Source organism: Parasteatoda tepidariorum, chromosome 6, assembly GCF_043381705.1.
Source record: "Parasteatoda tepidariorum isolate YZ-2023 chromosome 6, CAS_Ptep_4.0, whole genome shotgun sequence".
In the NCBI taxonomy this organism is placed as follows: domain Eukaryota; kingdom Metazoa; phylum Arthropoda; class Arachnida; order Araneae; family Theridiidae; genus Parasteatoda; species Parasteatoda tepidariorum.
This window is the reverse complement of record NC_092209.1, coordinates 52,855,536-52,871,975: the sequence shown is the minus strand read 5'-3', so window position 1 is coordinate 52,871,975 and position 16,440 is coordinate 52,855,536. Positions and strand designations below refer to the sequence as shown.

The 16,440-nt window shown below is 29.1% G+C and overlaps 1 protein-coding gene across 9 annotated transcripts in view; it reads left to right on the top strand.

Moving 5' to 3' along the window:
- LOC107438641 (transcription factor Sox-13) overlaps window positions 1-16,440 on the top strand; it is a 555,886-nt gene that overhangs the window by 487,148 nt on the left and 52,298 nt on the right. For all 9 annotated transcript variants that reach the window (XM_071182379.1, XM_071182380.1, XM_071182382.1 and 6 more), the window contains 2 exons: window positions 2,050-2,817; window positions 12,751-12,928. In XM_071182379.1, the coding sequence (XP_071038480.1) occupies window positions 2,054-2,817; window positions 12,751-12,928 (942 nt within the window). In that variant the 5' untranslated portion in view covers window positions 2,050-2,053. The remainder of the gene's footprint in view (window positions 1-2,049; window positions 2,818-12,750; window positions 12,929-16,440) is intronic.

Here is a 16,440-nt window from a genome sequence, read left to right as displayed (position 1 = left end):
TACAATTTCAGCGTGTCAAACTTGTCCGAATTTGAAAACGTGAATTTTTTTCTATTACCTGCACATTTTGACGCATGACAATCACAGCTTTTCTTCTTATAGTGTATATATTTATACTGAAGCTCAAAGCTCAGTGATTAAGGCTCTGAACTGTCATTGTGAAAGACAGGGGTTCAATCTCTGGTAGCGTCTTTAAGCCCGTCTAGCTTCACATCCATAAGTAGCAGCTTATTTTTTGAAATAAAAGCAGTTAGTGCTCATTGCTGACCCCATCGCCACCTGCCGTTGGTCATAGAATTGCAGAATCTTTACCTCCATAAGTCCCCCGACGAATAACGGCATGTTGCGAGAATGCTTTTCCTCTTAGTATATTCATGATAAATAATTTTCCAAAATTTCTAAGTGACCTAGCATTTCATTCATTATTTATTTTCAATTTTGAAAAAAGAAAAATTAAACTTGCAGGGGCAATTAAGTGGTATAAGTAAGTAGACAAGAAAAACACGAATTCGTGTGTGTTTTTTTAAGAATATATTTATCATTGTGTTCAATTACTTTAAACTTTTGAACTTGGCTACAATTTTTTTCACTTTTATCTTCTAATTTGAAAAAGAAAAAACCTTTTTGACCTGAAATATTCTAATATTAACCGAAATTCCCTGTTATAGACGTTCAAGCATATTGAACCATGATATTCTGTAAATTAATCCCTCAAAAACCTATTTACCCTTTTGATATGATTTAAGAAGCATCTTCGTTTAAAGTTAAACCGAATTTTCTTATAGTGCATTGTGTGGATATAATCAAGGGATTGCTAGTGTTTGATGCAGTATTAAAATTTTCAGTTAAAAATTTTTTTTACCAAAGCTGGTAAAAATTTATATTCAGTGATATTTTAAAAAACCACGTTTATTCACAGAAAATATACATTCTCTATGAAATCGGTCAACAGCAAAAAAAAAAAATTTGTACCTTGAACTATATTCTCATGCAAACATACTAAGATACTGTTTAAGTTGAACTATATTGTCGCGTAAATCAAGTTCAAGAAAAATTGATTTGCATGATAATACGGTTCAACTTGACATCATATAAAAGTTTCGATAATTTTTAACACTATTATGATTCAACGCATCTAACAGGTACAAATTAACAGTACACAGTGATCTGTTAAATAAATCAAAATTCCACGTGCGATCTAATTTTACAAGTTGTGGAAATATCATTTCCTATATATAGTCCCCTCATTTTTCCATTTCTGTTTTAGAAAAGCTGTTTAGCTTCGTTGAGGCGAGAACAAAAGATTTTTCTTAATTGTTAAGTGGAACGTAGAAAGTCATTGTACTTCAAAAAAGTTTCTTCTTTTCATAAAGTGCTATTGTTCACTTGTTATAGCATTCAAATGTTCTCAATTATTGCAATTATAATGAGAGGTGGAAAGAATCCGCTATTCGTTAGTTTATAAATACAAGTGAGAGTGATAGATTAACTCGATGCAAGATGGGGCAATAATTTTTGCCCTTGGTAATACCACATTTAACATTTCGATTGTCCTGTTCATTCATTTCTAAATTTGATGACCAAAGAACTGTTATATTATGATTATGGGTGGAAGGGCGCAAAGGTCACTTAAAAGTATGGTTTTAAATTTAGTTTCAATTTTTTTTAGCTGCATGGTTGAACGTTTTGAACGATAATACTGTCCAAATTGGTGCTGACTTAAACCATATTATAGTACTTCTGAAACTTGGTTCATCTTCAACAAAAATATGGTTTACTTTAACATCGAGTAAAAGTGCAAGGAATTTACACCATATTATGGTTCAAGGTGCCGATATTACGGTTCAAAATTGAGCCACTTTTCCGACAAGTGTAGATAATAAATAATTGATGAATCTCTAAATTTGACAGATAAAGATTTACGATTTACAATGTTTAAAAAAAGCTCTAGCTAATTGTTTTAAAAAAAGTTCTGTATATCTTTTCATCCTTCGCAAGAGTTGTGTATTTTTTCTAGTTATTAAAAGAAACTATTCTTTTCTTCTTTAGGAGGATGTCATCTAAACGGAAAAGTCCTCCGACAAAATTCACGCCTGACGATCTTAGCAATGGAGTTCACCACCATCGAGTCGCCTCTGACTTTTTGGACGCTCATCATACACCCAATTTTTTCAATACCCCACCAATTCCAGAAGTCGAAGAGAATCCTTTGAATCTTCAGAAACAGGAGTCGTTGTCCGACAATCGACTGCAATACTCTTTCGACGAAGAAGAAGACGAAGAGGAGGAAGAAAACTTTTTAGACAATATGACTTCCTCACCACCCTCCGAAAGTTGCTCACCCTATCCGTCCAGACTGGCGGATCAGGACTCGGACTGTACAAGTAGTGATCCTGAAGCCAGGCTGGACAGTGCCATGGCTACTAATTCCAGTTCTGTCTTTCCACACACATCCAGAAAACAAAGACTCTTACAGAGTGTGTCCGGCAAGGAAAGGCACACTGGTGATTCGGAATCTGATTCCGATCCGGGTTGTTACAGTGGGAGCGAATGTGGACTGTCCGGCAGCGCCGAACAGAGACTGGCTTCACCTGGTCAGTCAAGGACAATGGAAACAGTCCCTTCACCAGGAAGTAGCCACCACAGTGATCTTGGTAATGGTAGGCCTCCTAACAGACGATCCATGGACGATGTAGTGAAAAAACTGACATCTAAAATGCACAATAGTGCAACATTAAATGAAAACACTTATGGACATTGTTTAACTCAACAAGCCAGTTTAGGCCCGGAATCTGAGTGTCGGCAACACACGAATGGGTGAGTTGGGATTTTTATTATCATTATTCATTTTAGACTTAATACTATATAGTTAGTACACATCAGGTATGATTTGTATTTTTTAACCGATAAAGTTTTATGTTCTGACTTGTCTGATACTAGGTCCAAGTTTATAAGTTTCAATAAGAAAAACTGAACAAAATCTGACACATATTAGTACATTTATCATAAGACCAAACAGGTCCAAAGCCCCCAACTTTTTAGAGATCTCTTAAATTTTAAAAATCATGTTTTGTCTGCTTGAACTCTGAGTTAAAAAATTTAAATAAATATCAACTCAAGTTCTCTTAATTTATCTGAATTCTTTTAAGTTATGTCATTTTGTTCAAGGGTAAAATGCATATTTGGGTTCAAAACTGCATGTACTCGAGCCTTTATATTTAGTCTACTATTACCTCTGAATTTCTGAATCGACCCCTGCATATATTAACATCATTTTTATGCACTTATCACAAGAGAAACTTATCACTTTGTGCAAGTATTGGACTTATTCTTTTATATTGTTTCGATTTGTTATCAGGAACCAGATGTACGTGATACTTTTTGGGACAACTATTTACTCTCTGGGATTGTTTGGGGCATTACCTGTTGGAAAATTGTGCTTTTTGACTCTTATTAAATCGATATTTGTCGGTTTGATTGTTAACGTTGCACTAGAGCTAAACTAATGAGCTGTTGGCTACGGCCTGGGATTCATCCTCAATGATGATCCGAGAACAATATTGTGGTGCATGCGTGTACTACACTCCCACCATTTAGATCAAATGATCATTGGTAATCCTGAGTTTATAGTTTCTTTTCAAAAGTGTTGATTATGATAAATTCTCATTAAAAAATCATTCTACTTAATTCTTAGAAGGAAGAAAAAACAAAAAAGTAACCGGGTTTCTTCATTAAGAAAAATTAATTGTAAAAGTAAATAACTGTAGATTTTGAATCACCATTAAGTTAACTTTCTGCATCTTACATGCAATTAACTATCCCGAAATTTATTAAACAACTAAAAAAACGTGTATAAATTAAGTTAACAAGGTCTCCTTATTTTGGGTATTTACTTTCCCTTGTTTCTGTTCTTTTGGAAAGCTAAATGAGTGTACTTACCTCTAAGCTTAATGCCGACCTAGAGATTAACCTAATCCGGATTTAGGAACTCTTACCTTCGATTGAAAAGACCCAAAATCATTAGAAGAAGGTATTAACCAGCCTTCTCTAGTGCAATTATTTATCTCAAATCTTCTGCGGTGATTGAATGCCCTGATAAACCCTTATACTTAAAGCTTGTAAACCTGATTGCGGTGCACGTGATCTTTGACGTATTCTTTAGAATTACCATTTTTATTGGAACTAGAGGTCAGCTTCACAAATAATTAAATGAAAAAAACTAAAATTGTATGATTGTAGTTGAAAACGCTGTATTGACTTAATGTACTATTTTTGTAGCTTTTAATGAGTACTTAATTAAAGATGTAGAGCATTCATAAAAAACTAATTACATCACATTTCTTTTAAATTTACCAGTAGTTGAAATTACTTATTATTGAGTACAATTGAATAACTTACAATGTGAAAACTCTCTAAAAACAGTATAAATGATGATTCATTCAAATACTTAAAATTGGGAAAAATCTAAAGCCACTGTTTCAAAATAAATATCTCTATCCTAAACATAAAGAATTTCAAATGTATATGTTAGCATCCGTTATTCCGTAACAAATGACGGTAAAAAGTACCGGCACTCCGGTACTTTTTACCGGAACATGTCACGGAAAAAATTAAATCTGATAAACCGTAATTTTTACAGTAATAATTACCGTAAAATCACTGCATCACTCTAATTAAATAAATATTACTGGGAAAATAGCGGTATAATATTTTTTACGGTAAAATGGATTTTACTGATGATGCACCTAAAGTGCCAGTACCTTATACCGTAATTTGATACGGAATTTATGTGGATCAGTTTCCCACTTTCTGCACCATTAAAGGTATGATTCTATTATGCATTTAATGCAAAAGCATTTTTCTTAGTTGGGAATTATTTATTGTGCCAATATTAAGGCTTTTCAAAATTAAAATTTTGTATTTTAAAGGGTGAAGGAGACAATCTAAAACCAATATTTAAATTTAAATATATGTTTCTTAATGATAAAGATTTCATAAGGACATGTTTGTATTCGTTGTGCTAAGTCAATTTCACATCTTTCTGCATATTACAATGTTTCTTATAACGGTCTCAACTGTTGATAGAAATTTAGTTGAGAAGCAGCTGCTGTTTCCTTTTCCAAAATGGTGACATGTTAGCTTCCGTAACAAGTCACTCATGCTGGAGGGAAAAACGGGGAACCCATTTATTTTTACATGCATGCAAAACAATAAATGTGTAAACAATATTTTATCACGAACGAGTAACGTTTGTACAAGTTGAAAACAGTGTCCCGTTAATGAACTGACCCCTGTTGATGTGAAATTTAAAAAGCGAATTTTTAATCTCAAAAAAAAATTTATACTTTTCGATTTTAATTATGACTTCAGGATTAAATCGTCTAAAAGTACAATAAATATCAGGGAAGATTTTATTGTGGATATGTATTAAGATCAGAAACACAATTATTTTTTAAAAATTAAAAAATTTTATCAAATATTTTGGAAGGTAACACAAGGGCGACTTTAAAAAAAGCACTTAGTAAGGATTGTTTGTTAGTGCTAATTAAGTACATTTGTTTAGTAATATTAATCAAAATTCGATAAACCTTCAAAAAATTGATCTAAATTAAATTCTAATGAAATTAAATATTTTTGATGTTCTTCAATATTTATTTTCAGGATTATATTTTTTTAGGCTTAGATACAGAATCGCGAATAAAATTTGGGTTTATTTTTCAAAATTATTTTTAAATTATATAACTTAAATTCTCTATACCTAAATTCTTTTTTATTTAAAATTCTATTCCTTTTTGTAAACTTCTAAAATTCCGAGATTTTATAAGCAAAACTATTATAAACTAAGTGAATTCAAAACACCCAAGTTTAGTATTATTTTTCTTAAATTAATAAAAAAAAAAAGAAAAAGTTTTTTTTTTTTTTTTTTTTTTTTAAAAAAAGCAAAAANATTCTTATTTTAATAAAAGTTTTTTTTTTTTTTTTTCTTTTTTGAAAAAAGCAAAGAGCGAAAACCTTGATATCTTTTCAATTTGTTGTAACTACTTTTTATGCATGATTAAATCCTTAGATTTAACTTAAAAGTAAACACGGTTCATTTAAACAACATGTTATGGTCGCAACAAATTTGTGTCATATTATGGTTTAAGGCACTGACATTATAGATCACCAATTTCTCTGAAGATGCCGTGTTGAATAAACACTGCATTTAAATCTGATAACTTTAATAAATAAAAAATATATAACTTATCTCAATATTTAAAAAAAAAAATGGCACGGACACGCACGAACATTTTGCTGGAGGAAAAAATGCATTTAGCCTGATATATATTAGGTATTTTTGTAACCCTCAGTTGCTAAATATAAACCTGATAAAAAAGAAAATTTAAAAAAAACCTAAACTTCTATTATTTCATTCTTAAATTTTGCACGCAGAATAACCGTCAATTGCAGTAGAATAGGCCTATTTGTACGAGTCTCAAATTTTGATGCCTCCTCAGATCTCCATTCAGCTTTCTTAGAAATAATTAATAACTGCGACCGAGCTCGAATTTCTCAGCCGCGATAGCCAAGCAGTGAAAAAAACATATAGTGTGTGTGGTGATCCTTTTTAGAATTTTATAATTGCATCGTTAGCAACAGCTCCTCAAAATAGAATGACAGACTCATACAGACATTATCAAGATAAAAGCTGTTATTTTTCTTAATGAATGAATGTAAATAAAAGAAATAAAAAGCGAGAGGCTGTTGAAATGTTTTTGTGTCAGTATTGCATTTTTCTTATGGCTTTTGAGCTACAATCAACACCCATTCGGAATTTTTTGCTGTCGGGTTGTTTATTATGAAACTGAACTGCTTTATTAGAGTTGAATAAAGACCTTTTATATGTGTATTTTAATTGAAGGGATAAGAATGTTTGAAACTGCTCTTTCCTTAATTATTTTGAAATAAAAAATAGGGTGTCAGTTGAAGAAAAAAACACCTTGTTTTTTATGCCACCATACCGAAAAATCCCTCTATCGCAAGCAGTTCACTTCAATCATACTCACTTTGATGATAAAGATTTGATTAGAATAGATGCAGTATACAAAAATATTAAATAATTGACTTTTTAATTTGTTTAACGTTAAAAAAATATAATGCAACAAAAGAAAATTAATTTCGTTCAAAAATTATGATTTTCAGTATAGAATAAATAAGTTTGCACTTTAAAATAGATATGTTTCGCTGTAAAATGGGTACTTTCACTGTGAAACAGATAAAAATAAATTGCTTATTTGCATCAAATATAATTCTTTTTTCCACTAAACGCTAACTGCAGCGTATTTCATGTTTTTATTTATTTAAATAATAGGTATCAAAACATTTGAGCAACGATAGCTTATTTTATCATAACGAAAGTACAAAATATTGAAATTAAAATTTACATTGCGCCGAAAGTAAAAGATTAAATATAATAATACTATAAAATATTCGGATCATTGTTTAAATAATATTTTTTAAATATTTAAAAGTAAGAAAAAATTTTTATTTTAGTAACTTTTTATTAAATAATTACAATTACTAATATAAATATGTATATACAAATGACAGAATCACAATATTAAGTGGCAAAAATTAAATTTAATTTTGAATGAATATTTGAAAAAATTGTATTGACATCAAGTGTTACAAGTTTATCCTCTACAAGTTTTAAAAAAATTTATTTAAACTTGAGTGGATGAATAAAAAGTATTTTATTAAAGATTGAAAATTTGAACAAGATATATAAATATATATAGGGAGAGTGTGAACTAATAGTAAAAATTGAAAAATAGCTTTTTATTGCAAAGTTTTGTTTAGGTGTAAAAAAATTTAATTTATTTACTTTCTTTATCACACTACAATTAAATTCTGTCTTTAATAAATCTCTTACGCTGTCATATTTTGAACTACTATTATTTTTTGCAGTTTGATTATCAATTTTAAGCAGCTATTTTGTTCTGTGACTTCTCAATATTTTTCTTTCTTTGAAAGTAAATTTTTATTTCAAATTGAAGAATTTATCTAATTTAATATCCTTTATGAAGCAATTTTATATTCTAAACCATGTGATGTTGTTTTAATTTTTGTTAGATGGTTTATAGCAATAAAATATATAAACAAATAAATAAATAAAAAAACATTAATCATTATTTACGAATAAATGCGCTTACTAAGTTTTAAATAACGAACACAGATCCTAACAATGATTCCTTTTTTAATCTTGCAATTTTTTAAAATTTTACCGTCGATACAAATAATTTATGTAATTAACTAATATTCGCAAAACATTTTATATTAAAAGCTAAAACATTATTTAAGTTTTCTAAATTAAATGACTGATTACTGTACATGATAGCTTGAACTCTCTTTTTGGATTCTCCGTCCCAAAAACATTATAAAACTTCGAAAAATTTGTATTAAGAAAATAATTCTTCAGTTGGCGACAATTTTGATGGTGATTATTTCGCCAAATCTTGTAACCCATCTGTTCTGTTTTCTCCATTGTTGTGCGCGTGACCGCCCATTGTCGTCGAATCATCCCCATCCACTTGAAGCTCCTGTCACAGGTGCACTCCTCAGCATCATTTCCTCTTCCCCATCCTCCCGACCTAGATCTCACTTTACTCCAAAGCCTCTTTCCACTAATTTAATTTCTTCGAAAAATAATCATCCGTTTTTTTTTCCTTTATTTCTGAAAGAAACGAACATATTTTTTCAAAAATACAAAATAGGCAATAAACTTGCACAAAATTTTCAATGATTTTAATTTATAGAACTTATTTTACAATTTAAACATGATTTAGAGAATTTGCAAGAAAAGAACTTTAGATTTATGAGTGCATTTTTATAGCCAAGATGTAGACCTGAAAATAACCAGTCACCAAATCGTAAATTGAATTTTAAAAAAATCCGGTTTATATTACAGTACAGTGCATAAATACACATCATTAATTAATGTATTGTATATTCTTTAAGCGACATACATTAATATTTTAAGTAAATATTTTAAAGTTATAGTGTTTTCTATTTATACATTTGAAACTGAATTATTATTGCTATAATTTCTGTTTTTGCAGTAATTTAACTTGTAGTTGCCCTAAAATTATTAAACTTCTAACTAAATAATTTGCTTGCAATTTCATGAAAGCGAAGGTCATTAAGATTTCAAAATAAAAGTGACAATGATAAGGAAAAAATATGCTTTTATTATGTAGTTTTTTATTATTTTTGTAGTTAAGCAAAATAATAATCCGCAATTTTTTCTGTTGGTGTTGTTGTGTTTAAAGTGTGGCAAATCTTTTTGGCAACTTTGTATTTAACTTTTCAAGTTATAATACAAAACATGTCATAGCCTTCCTCTTCAATCTGTTGTTCTAATAGGCTTAAAAAAAATATTCCAGATTTAAAAAAAATAATAATATTGTCAAACTTATAATGTTATTGATGAGTGATATTTTTTCTGAAACACATTTAAAAATAATTACTAAAAGATAATGAATTTTTAGATAAAAGGATTTTATAAATGGATAATCTATTAAATTGTTTTCTCATTGTTGATTTAAAATTTATGTTTTTAAATAAAGTGTTAATAATTTTTAAGAAAAAAAAATCATATTCCAGCAATATTTTGTAGATTGTATGGTAATGCCATTTCTAATTTTAAGAAAAACAACATAATTCTGGTTAATTAAACCGAAATATGCAGTATTTAAGACATTCATTTAGTAATTTTTCCGTACATATGGTAATGGTTTAACAGAAATTCTCGTTTTCAAAATTATAGTTCTTATTGCTACATAAAATAAATTTAACCGAATAAGTTGTTTTTATATCATGCTCCAATATATGATCATAAAATTTCGAAATTTTCTACTAAATTTTATCGCATGTTATAAAACTGCATTTTGTTGTTAATTTTACCAAAATTATTACAAAAGCGCTTCTGTTAACATTAACAATGTATTTTGGTGTTCCCATAGAGCAAGAAACACGATAAATTTTACCTCATTCTGATAATTTAGATCAAGCTTTATGTGAATCAGTTCTGATAAACATGCAGAATCAGTTCTGAGTAAAAATTATACTATAGTAAAACGTATAGAACTAAGTTTAAACTTTTGAAATATGGTGATAAGATGATTTGCTTAGTTGTCATCTTTTGATTTTTATTGTTTAAATTACTACTAGCTTATTTAGTTGTTTCATTTCGATTTTATTATTGAATTATGATTTTTTTTTTAAACATACGGATATAAAATAATCAAAATTTTCACAAAGTGACGATTCCATTTAACAGGGAAAATCATCATTATGTTAAATATATTTATTTTCAACGTTGACACAAATATTTAGCTTACTTCATTCATTAAGAGCTGAGAAATATTCAAATAAAAACTTAAAAATCATATTAATAATCATAATTCCTGAATAATCCACTTCTCTCAACATACTTCATAATTGTTTGCAGTGCAAGTAGTTGTTTGAAGGCTGTAGAAAATCGCTGATGATGAATAAAATCTACTTAAAACAGTTATTGAATTTGGAACAAATGGGAATAATTGAAAATTGTAATTGTGAAATTGATTTTAAAGCACTTTCTTTCAAACGGAGATTTTGGTGCTAATGAATGGAAGAAACTGCTTTATTCCAATTTTGATTTTGATTTGTTCTAGAACTTTCATTAAAGTTGCTTCAACCTCGAAACTACAATAGAGGGGCTTTTGAAATTCGTTGTTATTACCATGTGCGCTTACATGGATTAGCTACTTCCAATTTTATTTCTACAAACTAAGATTAATCTCGAGCGTTGTTCCGTGCTTTTAAGTCTTTAGAAATTTTAATATTTGACTATTAGATTCAGCTTTTATCTAATCATAGTTCTACATTTATTGAAAACTGAAGAAATATACTGCTAGTAAAAACAAAAGTACTACCCGTTATTGAATGATTTAAAATTAATATCATAGCATATTTTATTTTTTATTGCAGGTATACAAAAACAAATACTTACGAAGTAGATAACCGTACTTTTTTTCAAAGCGTTTCTTCTTTAAATTCATAAGTTACATATTTTCTTGTCCAACTTACTTTGATTTATTTTTTGAAAATTACTATTCTGATATTTTGCTCATTTTGATCGAAATAATTGTTAATTTCTCTATTGAGGCATTTTTCCTACGACCGAGTTTAACTTTCGAAGGGATGGAGGCGAACAGAGAAAATTCTAAATATACTTTTCATCCTTTTTATCTAATGTCCACAAATAAACTGGTGTTGGATATTTATTCTACTTTGCAGTATCTGCTAAAACATGTATAATATAAGAAAATTAGCAATTGTAAAATTTGCGTGCGTTATTTTCTCTGTTAATTTTTTGTCTGATAAAATTAAACCAATACCATTTTGTAATCAGCTATTCCTTTTTTTGTAAGGTGCTTTTTATATTAAATATTTGTCTGTTTTTATAGTTTTAAAAATAATTGATAACAATTTGCTTAATGGTGTCATTTTAATCGGCTTTTAATTTAAACTGCAATTAAATTAAATGTACAAAAATCTAAAAACGGACAAATGTGTAGTTTCAAATTACTCACTCAAAACTATAAATAGCATAATTTATGGTTTTAATTATAGCAATTGAAATTTACAGTTATAATTGCTTTAAAAATTTGTAAAAAAAAAAATCTGCACGAGCTCTAAAAGTTTTCTTAAACTATTTCGCCTAAACAGTTCAAACGACCTCATTATTTTCAATCTTTTCAGACTTGCTGAATGACATTCTATTATCTAATGTTTATTGAGTACAAAAAAAATAAAGAAAATGCAAATCAAAAATTTAACTTCCAACAAAGAAAAAAATGAAGAAGGAAGAGTCTTCAAATTTCTTCTTAACCTGATGGAACGCCGGTGTCCCTTTTATGCATTTTCTAACTCTCTAGTTAAAAGCAAAAATATATTTTGGTGTTTTTTTAAAGGGCAAATTTGAAAAATTACTGTTTGGAAGTGAACCAATTTTACCTTTAACGCAAAAAGTGCAAATTTGAAAAATTACTATTTTGAAATGTACTATCCATAAATTTTACCTTTAACGCAGAAAAGTGCAAATTTGAAAAATTACTGTTTAGAAGTGAACCAGTTTTACCTTTAACGCAGAAAAGTGCAAATTTGAAAAATTACTGTTTGGAAGTGAACCAATTTTACCTTTAAAGCAGAAAAGAGCAAATTTGAAAAATTACTGTTTGGAAGTGAACCAATTTTACCTTTAACGCAAAAAGTGCAAATTTGAAAAATTACTATTTTGAAAAGAATTATCCATAAATTTTACCTTTAACGCAGAAAAGTGCAAATTTGAAAAATTACTGTTTGTAAGTGAATACCTTTAGCCCAAAAAGTGCAAATTTGAAAAATTACTGTTTGGAAGTGAACCAATTTTACCTTTAACGCAGAAAAGTGCAAATTTGAAAAATTACTGTTTGGAAGTGAATCAATTTTACCTTTAAAGCAGAAAAAGTCACTGGTGTTTGATGCTATATTTCATAACAATAAATTATTAAAATGATGAAAAAAATATGAAAAATATGTTTATTAAAAGGGTTAAAGTTGTTATCAAAGTTAAACGCTGTTGTTTAAACATAGTTATAAAACTTTATTTGTAAATGGTGTATTATATAGCAAAATATTGAATATATAATATAGATATATATATGTGGTAATCTTTCCTTTATTTAGGGATAGAAGAAGTGAGGACAGGCTGGAACGAGTCCTCATGGAAAGCGAGGACTTGAAAGTGACCCTGCGGAAGAAATTGAGTAACGACTCCGTAGACCAACAACAAATCCTTACAAACCTCATCAACAGATTAGAAGAAATGAAATCTCAACTCGCTCAAGAGCAGCAACAAAAACAGGTACGTTTTTTTTTTCTTTTTATAACCAGCTTTAAATTAATTTACCCATTAATAAAAAATATTACAGTTTTGCTTTTTTCCCTTGCCAAAATAGGAAAATGGAAATACCTTCGTTTAATTAACTTGAGTTGAATCATATTTCTATATCTTTTTAATTCAACAGTAAATTGCATTTTCCTTTCCTGGAAAAATGGAATTGGAGTTATTATTTCGAGGTTTTGTCAAGTGGCGAATATTTCAATGAAATTCATTATAAAATATTTAAAACGGTACTTTTCTCTATTTAAAGTAATTTCTTTAATAAACTGAATTATGAATTTCTTCTTATAAGAGTAGATTTTAATTATATTTCTAAAAATATTTTTATTATAACCCTACTGAATTGCATTTTATTTTCGTGGGAAATGAATTTGAAACTATTATTTGAATTCTCTATAGCATCTTCAATAAATTTGTATAATTAATTTATTCTAAAAAGAGTAGATTTTAATTATATTTCAGTTTTATATTTTTATTGTAACACTGATTTGGATTTTATTTTCGCAAAAAATAAATTTGACATAATTTGAATTTTATTTCATGGTTTCGTTAGGCACTGAATGAACTCATTCCAAATATATATCTGGGGAAAAGAGCAATAATGTAAAACTGAAAAAATATTTTATAGCTTATTACCTTTTAATATATTAGACTTTGTTTTGTTTTAAAAGAAAACGAAATTAAAGTTGTTAGTATTTAAATTTTATTTCGGATTAAGAATTCATTAAGGATTAAACAATTTTTGCAGAGCGTGAATTTTAATTTTGATTGTTTAAATGGTGATTAAACTATCACGGCTATTAACTTTCTACGTTTTTTTGTAAAAAATTTTTCTTGTTGTAGCTAAGTTTATGTTTTAATATATTATTTTTGTCCTTTTAAAGTTATTTTCTTCACCATTACATACAACAGTGTCAAAAAATAACTTAAAAATCTAATTGTTTCTAAAGTTTAATTGACTAATACAACGAACGAAGTTGCATAATACGACTATACGAAGCTGCTTAATGCGATTTTAAATTAATATGGAAACAACGCAGAAAAATAAATTCGAAAGACATGCAGCACATTTGACATACAAGAAAGGGATTACCTCTCTTTTCCTTTGGATACATTAGACAGTGACTAAAAATAACTTAAAAATCAAATTGTTTTTGAAGTCTAGTTGTTAATTCATTACATAAACTCATCACACATATTTAAAATTTATGACAAGGCATAAACCAGTGATTTTTTAAGCCTACATAGCCAATATTATATGTTCTTTCCTCAGCATGCTTCTTTAGTTGATTACATCCCATTACTAGTGGGGAGAAAACAAAGGCTCTGATGAAAACGAGTTCACGCTGACTGCGAGGAGTTCGCGGTTGATGAACATTCCAGAATTTCTCTCACACCAAGAAATGCCACGCGAAATGGTTACCCTAATCCGCCGTGTCCGAGCATCTCTGGGTATCCTTACCCCCATCCAGAAGTCTGTCAGGAAAATTTCTGCGACACAGCGTCTGCACTCTTCTGACGATCATTAGTCACTCCGATTTGTCTTCCTATCAATCCAAAAATGAGCTACTCTCAACGCTCCAGCACTCCTGGGTTATTTATTGAATCCCACTTCAACTCATCCTTAGAAGAGGGTTGGAAGTTTTAAAAGCCCAACTCTTCAGTCCAGATGTCGAACCGAAACTGCAGTTCTGAGAATCTTCTCTCGATTGCTTCCTAACTTAAACTTCTGCGTTGTGCAACATTCATAATGGAATTGGATCATGAATCAACAAATATTAGAATAAACAAATTTACAATCTCTTAATTCTAATCAGTGTCTAAATAGATCTGCAATCTTACTTTAGATCCGTAGATTTGTACCATAGATTACCTGATTTGTACATTTAATTTCGATTCTAATCATCTCTCTTTATCAATCGTTACTGTACATTTTATTACTCTTAACACTAATCTGAACTAGTTGTTTATGTCAAATGGTCAACATTCATCAGATCGAATCACATGGATTAAAATAACAGATATCGTTACAGTCGTTATCGTAATCGTTGCTGTTTACGGGAAGTTAAGAGCAGATATTTTACAGGAAGTTAAGAAGCCCACCTCTTCAGTCTAGATGTCGAACCTAAACTGTAGTTCTGAAAATCTTCTTTTGGTTGCTTCATAACTCAGGAATTTCCATTTATAATTCTGCATTACGCAACACTCGTAATGGATTTGGACAAAATCAATTATCATGAAAAGGAAAAATCGTATATTTACTTTCGATTCAAACCATCTCTCGTAATCAATAACAATAATCAATAACAAAACAGTGCAGTTTTCTACACTTAACACTAATCTGAAATAGTTGTTTCTGTCAAATAGTCTCAACATCCACTAAATTGAATCATCTGCTTTAAAATAGTAGCTATGAATTATTTATCAGTACCCGGCCCCAACTATCTCAAACAACTTTCAAATAACCTATTAATCAAGTGTTACAATCCATTAACTACCCATTCATTTGAAATTATTCTTTCGGATCAAGTGGTTAATATCCCCTGGTCTTACCATTATTGGTAACTCCGATTTTGTTCTCCTCTAAATTCAGAAATGAGCTACTCTCAACGCACCAGCACTCAGTGATTATTTATTGAATCCCATTTCATCTGTGGAAAAAAGTTGAGAGCTAAAAAGCCAACTAGATCCCTAACTGTAGTTCTGAGAACCTTCTTTCTGGGGAATTTTTGCATTGTACAGCACTTTAAATAGTTTGCTAATTTGTAGCTTTTGGCGCAAAACCAGAAATGGTTATAGCTCGCCATTAATTTTATTTAAATAACATCTTCCTTTATCTAAATAACAGATTCCTTGTTTTCGTAAACAAGTATTTACTAAACTGGGATGCAAATACTTGTTAAAGAGGCTTATCGTTAATTAGTAAGTGTAAAGTAGCATAATAATGTCTTACAAATTAAAATTTGTAGTATTTGGTTAGAATGTACTTAATTTTCGAAGAATAATACATTAGAAAAAATACGAAGATGGTTGAGATAAAGAATAATATAGGAATGTTGTATAAAAGAGTGTTGACATGGAATAATATATTACGTGTCTTAATACAGTTGGATTAAATGAACTATCATGAATCAGCAGGCATAAGAATCATTGATACGAAACAAATTGCGATCTCTGATGGAAAGCAGTGTCGTAATTAACGCTTCTTTTTTTTTAAACATTAGTTTCAGTTATAGTGAAATAACTTTTATCTCAGCACTTCCTGCAACTCTTTTTTTTTTCCAGTTATTTCTTTTACAACATATTTCTAAAACAATATATTAATATGTTTATAGTATTTATAACATGCAGTTATATTATAATACATATTGATCGAATTTTCACGAGTTTATATTTCTGCACCAATAAATCATACTTACTTATGCACCAATTAGTAGGGTTTTTTCTTCAAATTTTTTTTTTTTTTAAGAAAC